General features: G+C 34.7%; 1 protein-coding gene across 1 annotated transcript; it reads left to right on the top strand.

Annotated features, from left to right (window-relative positions):
• The first annotated feature begins 270 nt into the window (after nt 1-270).
• On the top strand, nt 271-5654 carry LOC107492905 (bZIP transcription factor TGA10-like). Its single transcript, XM_021126542.2, is given in 10 exon segments — nt 271-807; nt 888-1003; nt 1576-1743; nt 1746-1819; nt 1912-1971; nt 2066-2143; nt 2220-2295; nt 2390-2661; nt 3150-3389; nt 5296-5654. Coding segments are annotated over 10 exon segments (1413 nt in total). The 5' UTR covers nt 271-631; the 3' UTR covers nt 5449-5654.
• Nucleotides 5655-10042: the final 4388 nt, after the last annotated feature.

Below are 10042 nucleotides of genomic sequence, written 5' to 3'. Positions count from 1 at the left end.
ATTTTTAGAATATTTAAAAATTTTCTAATATTATATTCTATTATATTATAACCAATATACAAATAAAAACAGATATAGAATATAAACATGTAATATTAAAATACACTATGATATAATCTCATGTCATCGTCTAAAAGAGTTTTAGGTTTGAATCTTATTCTTAAGTTTAGAAAAAAAAAAGAGAACTTTTTTTTAATTTGTTTGTTATGGTGCGTGGTTTTTGGAGAGTGGTAGGGGGTTGATCGAAGACCGAAGAGGATGCCTGAGAGGACCGCTTTATCCCCACAAAATAAAATAAGAGTGTTCCAAGTTCTTAGAAACTCATCTACTTCTATTAATAGCGATTATGAGAGAGAACGCGAACACAGACCTTAAATAAAAAAAAAAAAAAGAAAGCTTATTGTCTTTTGTTTGGTAATTTGTTGGCATTCAATTTCCTCATACTTTCTCTCTCTTCTCCCATCTACTTATAAGCTATAATAGCCGACTCTCTCTCTTTCTTTCTCTGTCTTTGTATGGAGAAAGGAGAAATGGTTTTTAGTGGAAGAAAGAGAAGGCGGTTCGGCCATTGATGGTGGTTGCAGCAGCTTTAATTTTCTTGTGAGCAGAAGAAGAAACAGCAGCTTTTAGAATGGGTTCGAGTGTTAAGAGCAGCAACCAAGGAAGCACTCAACTTGAACCACTTCAACAACAACATCATCATCATCGTCATCATCATCATCATCAAATACAGCAAGAGCACCAAATCTCTTTCGGGATGATGCAATCTCCTTCATCATCATCCTCTATCATCCCGGGAAACTTGTTGTTAGTAGTGCATGCTTTATATTAATAATAGCGCTGTGTCATGAAATTCACTTTCTTATACTATTTTGTGATTTTGATAGAAACAAGGATTCAGGTGGTGGTGGAGCTTATGATTTGGGTGAACTGGACCAAGCCCTTTTTCTCTACCTCGATGGACAAGCCGATCCCTCAAATACTCTTCATCAAGACCAAAGACGTGAGCTTTCATTTCATCTCTCTATTCTGCTGCTTAATCAGCTTCTTCTCTCTAACTTTTAGTTTGATTTGGGGTCACAAGAAAAGCATGTCCAGCACCATTCATATCTGCACCCTATAGTACTTGCTTGACGGTTTGACCGGATCCTCTCCCTTTCACATAAAGTGAAGAATAATGCCTAACGAAGCAGAATCAAACTGCAACTGCTCCACACATTTCCATTTCCCCATAAACTAAAATAAAACCCAACCAACTTTCATTCTCTCTCTCTTATTATTGGTTGGAGGTGTGAGATGATGACATGTAACAACCCGGTGTCATGATCTCCCTCAGGAATAACACATGTACTCAAAGTTGAAGGGGTATATTTTTTTTTTCTGTTTGGATATGATAGCGCTACAAAATGCATGATACCATCCACGAGTACAGTTCTGATAACTGTATACATTTTCTTGCCTCACTCACACTTCTCTTGCCTTAATCATTGTGTCCCTTATTATTTATACAAATAGATACATAAATATAATAAGGATAATTAATTAACTGATTGATGTTGATGAATGACCCGGCAGAGAAGTCATCATCATCCGGAATGAGGCCTCATACGCTCAACATTTTCCCCTCTCAGCCTATGCACGTTCACCCATCATCATCCAATTCCAAGGCAAGTATGGAGTTAGTTTCTGCTTCCAAGAACGAACCCGCTTCTGCCACTGCTCCTCCTCCTCAACCACCTACGTGTAGCAGCGAGACAGTAACCGCAAGGGTCCGACCTCAAGTTCTGAACAAGAAGGACCCAAAACACCAGACCCCAAGGTTTTGATTATTTATATATTTTTGGTTTAATCAATCAATAATCAACGTTAATAATAAGCTAAGTGTGGTTTATTTCATATATTTACGAACAGACACTGAGACGACTTGCTCAGAATAGAGAGGCAGCTCGCAAAAGCAGGCTTAGGAAAAAGGCAAGTCATCATGATTGTTCCTAAGAAATAATTAACATCATTTTTGGAATATAAATTAAAAGAATAATCTTACCATAATTAATTACTGTCTCAGGCATATGTTCAGCAGCTAGAATCCAGTAGGATTAGGCTTAATCAGATTGAGCAAGAGCTACAGCGTGCTAGATCTCAAGTAACTATCTCATCTTCAATTGGTTTAAAGTTTTAGTTTGAGCAGTCAAAATTAATTTTGTTTTTGTATATTTTAGGGCATATTCTTCGGTGGAAGTGGAGTTATGGGTGGAGAACAAGGTCTTGGTGTGGGTATTAATGGCATAAGCACAGGTCCCTATTAGCTACCTTCTTTGCACAACCGTACCTTGCTTTATTAATTGGAATTACGTGACAGTGACGTGTGTGTGTGCGTGCGTGTTTCCAGAGGCTGCAATGTTTGACGTAGAATATGCTAGATGGCTAGAGGAGCACCACCGCCTAGTGTGCGAGCTGAGGGCGGCGGTGCAAGAACACCTACCTGAGAACGAGCTCAGACTCTTTGTGGACAATTGCTTGGCGCATTACGACCAAGTTATGAACCTCAAGGGTTTAGTGGCCAGATCCGACGTCTTCCACCTTGTTTCCGGCATGTGGAAGACGCCGGCTGAGCGTTGCTTTATGTGGATCGGTGGATTCAGGCCCTCAGAACTCATTAAGGTATATCCAACATTCTAATCCCAAAGTAAAAAATACACTATCTCTAAATGAGTACGGAAAAGACTATGTCATTTGAACTATAATTCGTTAGCAACTTCTAGCATATTCACTATTTATAATAAATTGACAGTTATTATTATCACTTTTTTTTTACAAAGTGGGCTCGCATTTTCTTAAATTTGTTGTATGCTCGATTTTTGTAATGTTAAAATTTATGGTATGGCGTGGGTAGAGTGAGTGGTGCATGCGGAGATGGGGGAGGGAAATTGATAAGAATGCATGAAGTGTGTTTTGTCGGTGGGGCTAGAACGAAGAAAAATAGGAGGGGCTATGGAAAAGGATTTATTGTTTGTCATCAATGAATGACGAAAGATTTCCGGTAATGGGTGGAGTTAGGCTTCATATCCATAAAGCCAATACCCCTTTAACCCCCTATTAAACTCTTTCTTTGCATATACTAATTTATTTATATACATATACAATGCAAGATTATGGTGAGTCAAATAGAGCCTCTGACGGAGCAACAAATACTTGGGATATGTGGGTTGCAACAATCAACACAAGAGGCAGAAGAGGCTCTTTCCCAAGGCCTTGAGGCTCTCAATCAATCTCTCCTGAACACTATCACATCAGATTCTTTGAGCTCTCCTCCTGTTATGGCTACCTACATGGGACAGATGGCTCTCGCCATGAACAAGCTCGCTACTCTTGAAGATTTCGTCAAACAGGTACATTCTTGAATCATGTTTATTAGTGATGAACTGAACTTGCTTGTGTCATCCCCACGTTTCCAATTTGGGTAGGCTCACCTGCTAGCTCCTACCCTATGAACCATTCCTTTCCATGCATTACATGGAATCTACAAACACATACACATTATTTTATATTATACATATAGACTTGCAATGATGTTATATCTCGAAAAGGACTCTAGTTCCTTTCGCCTCTCTTTGCTACAATTACTTTGGATACCTACAAACACATCTACATACACCTTAATTTAGGGAAAATTCATACATGTAGCTAAGCTTAAAGTGGTAGCAGCTTGGAAAATTATTTATTTAAAAGAAATGATTGGATACAAGGCATTGCAGAGATATGTAGATATGGTACATATACATTTCATTAATATAGAATATCTAAGGCTTATCATTTAATTTTTGGTTTTCATATATAATACCAGCTAAGTTTAATTTTGTGTGTGCTAGTGTGATCGTATACACGTGACACTTTAGTGGTCCCTCACTGAAATATATATCCCTAGAGAGCCCCATATCGGTGTGATGTCATGGTCGTAACCGTTTGACTTGAAGACACCATATAGACCCTTCACCGTAATAACTTCCTCTTTGACCACTTTCCATTTCTGAAACCACAACAAAACCATGAGTGCTGACGACTAATGTGCCATTCAATTTTCATTTTTTGTCTTTGGGTTAATTAGAGTGAGCCTAATATAATGTTACATAGATATTGACATGCGGTGTAGGTGAGCTTTTGAATACAATGGTACAACACCCACTTTTTCTAAGTATGAATAGGACTAGTTGATTTGGAATATTGTTGTAGTTGTATTAAGCTGAGTGAACTGGTGAATTACTAAATTTCTTTATAAAATTATTGTACCACGGAATTAATCTGCACCTGCTAGACGGCCACCTCAATAATTCTCCAATCTATGTATATAATATGTGTTAGTTGGTTCAACAACTTGTCTTAATTTCTATATATGAATATATAGATGATCTCTACAAGTAATCCAATAAAAAATAAAGAATTGCCAACAAATGAAACAAGAGGAATCTTAATTAGGTAGAGAAAAACTAATCAAATTGATTATGAATTTTTAGCCCAGTTAATCTATAGGATCTTTCAGTAGTCATACAGTTTGACCAGTTTTCGGACTTATGATTTGTTTTGGACATATTCTAGCCACAATGAAATTTTGACATAAAATTTCTTCGGTGATCAATGGTCCTCCAAAGGCTCTTCTTCTGTTATCATTATTATTACTTGTTTTCGCCATTTTGGATTCAGAAATTCAATGTTTGAAAGTATGTTCTGAACAGTGCTAATAATTATCAACATCCTTGAAAAATGAAAACAATCTATTGTCTATATATGTAAAGTCAATACTAATCAGTAATATAATATATAATAATAAAAAGGCGTTTAATGGCCCCGTTACAAATCTTCTAGTGTGTGTACTCCTGAAGTGTTTTAATGAAAGACCCTTAATTTGACTACGAATTTCTCATCATAGTTTTGTTTTCAAAGTTTGACTCAGAAAATAAGGCAGTTCTCTAGTTTCTCTTCCATCCTCTCCTTGTCTGACCATATTATATGTTAGAATAGTATTTAAATATTAGTCAGAATAATATATTTAAATTTATATTAAATAGTTATGTTTATTGTTTTTATTTGTTTACCACTTTAATTCCTGTATTTTGTATCATACTGACACATAATAAATATACAGATCTTTTATCTAGTCTTGGATTCTAACATAGCTATGCACATAATAATAATATGTAATTTAACAACCATATGATATAGAAGCATGCATACATTGGTACAATTTGAGTGAAACAATTATGAGATAGAATGAAATAATTTGTTTGAAACTTGTTGTAGGCAGATAATCTACGGCAGCAAACGGTGCACCGGCTGCATGAGATCCTAACGACGCGGCAGGCAGCGAGGTGTTTTCTGGCGATAGCGGAGTACTTCCATCGCCTGAGAGCCCTCAGTTCTCTCTGGTTGTCCCGCCCTCGCCAGGATCAGTAGCAAATGCATGCATGGCACAGTGTTATATATAGATATATAGATATAGCATGTGACCGACCTTTAATTTATAGCTTCTTAATTTCTCTTTTCAACTTCGAAATTTAATGTTCTATTTAGTCTAGTCAATTTCACGCTCTAGATCATCACTCATCATCTGTATAGATAGACAGATAATTAATATATAGAATTGAATTTAACAACTACTATATAGATCTTGTATATATATATATATATTGCACAATATTAAATGTGATTAGAATAATATTGAAACATATGTTTCGCTAGAGTCTTAATCAGTTGTTTTTCTAATGAATGGAATTTATGAACCTAGGAGGCTAGAAGAGTGAAGAGTGGAAGAGAAAGAGAAATTGAGTTTTGGCTTCAAATATGAAAACATGGTTGGGCATGGAGGGTTTGCATGCATAGGCTGTTGAGCCATCGTTATTGATGACTGAGTGGATTAGGTGGTCCATTCTTTTGATGTTGGTTTTGCAAACACATACGATTAATATCAAATGTCTGAACCAATGCAAGTTTAAATTAACTATTTTATATATAATATATCAACTTCCTTGCAAGTCAAGCCATTTCAAGTTTCAAACACTATATTTTTCAAGCAATTTCCATCGATCACATTTTCTACCAGATAGATATATAGAATCTCTAGTGTGTTCCCACCATGCTCATTCTTCTAATAAGTTTGCAATTTTAAACATTCTTCTAATATAGTGAAACTTAAGGTAAAACGATTATTACATCTTCTATAAATTGTTATTTACTCCACATCATTTTTAATATACCAACTCTGACACGCCTTTTGTTTTTTTTTTTTCTTTTTAGTCACTTATCAAATTTGACTAATTTGATGTGTTCGTTGAAATTTTAAAAAGACTATTGTTTAATTCTTAAGAAAAGTTATTTTCTTCTTCCATATAATTATTGGAACATTACTTCTTTGTTAAAGAAGGGAAAATTCATCACTCCAACAAAATTCACATATTAGTATGCTGACATGCATGCCTTTAATCAAGTTACTTTACTCAACTTCTCTATTCTATACCATTTTCCTGAACATAACAAGTTACCAATCAGACAAATAGAAAATAAGATAAAGGGTTACGTATCTAACTATCTATATGTTAGTTAGAACTTAGAAACTCCTCTTCATTTTAACATTTCATTCATCGATCAAATGATAACATTCATGAATGCACTTGTGATCTAAAATAATACCAACTTCTTCCATTTTTCACCAGTCTTTTTTTCCTCTCCTAATATATACCTTGCTTTCTAGTCTTCTAAGAACATGTACTACCTTTCTTTTGTTGAATTGGCTTCTAGTATGTAAGTAATTTTCAAATTTTACATCACCCATCCGAAATTTACGAAAATATTTGATAATAAAAAAAAATTAGTCAAAGTCAATCAGAACTTATCTTATTTAATATTTATTAATTATTGTAATAATTAATGAATATTAAATAATTAATGAATATTAAATAAGACAAGTTCTAATATTTTTTTTGTTTCTAGTATTATCAAAAATTTAATACCCTTGAAGTTTTTTTTTCCTTCTATCTCTCATCGTTAAACAATGGTAATAATTTAATTAATAAGGTGGACAGCGTTTGAAATTAGATGTAATCAAGAAGTCAACCAAACAGAATATATATAAATTAAACTAGTTGTAATCAAGCTAGAGTTAATCCTCATCAATTTCCTTATTAGATACTTGAATATTGAATTATATACCATTAGTCTTTGCTTAATTAATGTAACAATGGCTATTTTATTTTACTTTCTCTTATTGATTATTGTGATCCTAGCTAGATGGCCACTGCTTTGAATATGCGGTTCTGTATGTTTTATCAAATAGGTTTTTCTTTTTCTAATCCAAGAAAAATGTCTCTAAAAAATTAAGGCCATAACAAAAATATTAAGATCAAAACAATAGAAATATATTAATAAAATTTAATGATAGAAATAACTTTTTTTTTAAAGAATATACATCTAAGACTTGATTTCTTTTTATGAAAATGGGACTGCGAAGATCATCCGAAAAAAAAAAAGGTAGAAAATAGTAATAGTTTTGGACAAAAGAGTCTCTCTACAATCAAAGAAGACTATTGATCGAAAATAAAGTAAATACTCTATGGGCCTTGGGCCCATTATGATACCAAAGATGGAATGCCATTATAGTCCATCAGGCTTTCTTTTTAAAAGCAAGCTATCCTATGCACCTCTAAAGTGCGTGCTAGTTTACGAATCGAAAAACGAAGTGCTACTACCTAAAACAAAAAGGACTGCCATTACTTCCATCGATTTAACTTTAAAAAAGGTGCGACCAATAAAAAGGAAAAGAACTAAAACTCTAAAAGAGGAACCATCCAAGCTGTTAAGCTTGACAGCGTCGAAGTGGTGTTCATTGTAGTCTGGCTCATTTTTTTCAATAGGAGAAAATTCTCTCTCAATAATTATAGGAGAGTTCTTCTACAACAGGTTCTTCTCCAATAAAAAACTATCACCAATCTTCTTTTACATCAATATTTCTAAATTTTAACAATAACATATTTTTAGTACTACTAACAATTTAAGGAGTCTTATAATTCGAACTGATCACATAACCCGAACTGAGCTCATATTCTTACACAGGTTACTGCACCAGTAGCGAGACACAGACATAAAACCTACAAAAAAAAAAGCAACAGCAAGTGAAAAAAAAGGTAGACAAGAATTCTATAAAAAGAAAAGTTATCAATCTCAACAAACCAGGTGAGGTAGGATTCAAAGTGGACTGTCCCAACATAGTGAGAAAAATCATCTCTGATAAGGTGGTAAGTTATAAGACATGCAATAATGTTTTGTTGGGAATATGGGGTAATCCACCAGGTGTAGCTGTCATTGAGATAGAATTAAAGAAGTTACTTTTCAGCTTCAAAGATAGAAAAAAAGGGCTGCAAAATACTTCAGAATGGACTGTGGAATGTGAGAGAAAATCTGATTAATCTTTAGCTTTGAACAAAAGGTAAATTTATGTTTGAAGTTAATCATGATTTTATGGAATTCTAGGTTCAAGTTCATGGTATTCCTATTGGCTACATGAGCAAGGAAACATCCATTCATATTGGGAACATGTTAGGAGTTGTTGCTGAAATAGAAAACCCAAAGATGGATGGAGTTCTTAGGAGATCTTTTTCGAGAATCAGAGTAGGCATCAATATAACAAAGGCTCTTCCAACAGAATTTTGGTTAGCAAGAGAAAAATTATCAAACCTATGGATATATTTTTATTATGAAAGGTTACCAGAGTGTTACTACTACATCTGTGGTATCATTGAACATGAAAAAAAAATTTCAAAAATCAAATAGCAATGGCGGTTTGGGATCTAACAAAGTCTAGATACTCAGCAGATTTGGGAGTTAGTCAGGTTTGATCTACTACATCCATAAGTGCTGGTAACTCAAGACAAGGAGGATGGAAAGAGCAAGATGTGAAAGAAACAGCGCGTGGACAACAAAGCATGAGAAGAGGGAGTGAGGACAGACAAGATACTGAAGAAAGTATGATCAGAGATGAGCAGAATTTGCAGCATGAATTAAGAGAAGATGATTTCTTGAAAAATCAATTTGTGGAAGAGAACAAGAGAGAAAGAGCAAAGGGGCGGTAAAAAACCACATAATATACCAGATTTTTAGGGAATGAATGCTGACCTAGAGGAATTAAAGGTAGCATATATAATGGATAGCTCAGCAAAGGAGATCAGAAAAAAATTAAGGGAATAGAAAGACCAGCCCAACAAGAAAAAGCTAAAGGAAAGTTCCAAGAAAGGATAAAATTTGGGTTATATATTGACAAAAGGCCCAATATAGGAATAACACATGTCCAAACAAAGCAAGTAGGCTGGAAGGGAGCCCAACATTGAAGGTCCAACTAATTGGATTAGGGAAGAGTTAACTCAAAGAGAAATAAAGAGTCAAGATCAAAAGAAACATCACGTAGCTGAAACAAGCTATGAAGCCCACATCTAAGGATAATAGAACATGAAGTGCTGATTTGCAACAACCAGACAAATGGAAGCAATAGAGAAGTGCAGACTCAAAAAATAACTCCGACATTATATAATAATTCCGAGCTGATACACACACACTGAAATTATAGGAGCAACAAGGAAAAGTTGAGTGAAAACAGGGAATAAAGCAAGAAAGAGAAATACAAACAAGAGTACAAAGCAGAGAGTGGAGACATGTATTATGTTGAATTAGCAAGTGGTGGACGAAATTGTGATCACTACAACTTCGCACAACTAACCAGCAAGTGTACTGGGTCGTCCAAGTAATAAACCTTACGCGAGTAAGGGTCGATCCCACATAGATTGTTGGTATGAAGCAAGCTATGGTCACCTTGTAAATCTTAGTCAGGCAAACTCAAATGGATAATGGTGATATACGAAAACATAGAGATAAAGATAGAGATACTTATGTAATTCATTGGTAGGAATTTCAGATAAGCGTATGAAGATGCTTGTCCCTTCCGTCTCTCTGCTTTCCTACTGTCTTCATCCAATCCTTCTTACTCCTTTCCATGGCAAGCTTA

The sequence above is a fragment of the Arachis duranensis genome, chromosome 6 (genome assembly GCF_000817695.3).
Source record: "Arachis duranensis cultivar V14167 chromosome 6, aradu.V14167.gnm2.J7QH, whole genome shotgun sequence".
In the NCBI taxonomy this organism is placed as follows: Eukaryota; Viridiplantae; Streptophyta; class Magnoliopsida; order Fabales; family Fabaceae; genus Arachis; species Arachis duranensis.
This window is presented reverse-complemented; position numbering and strand designations above follow the sequence as displayed.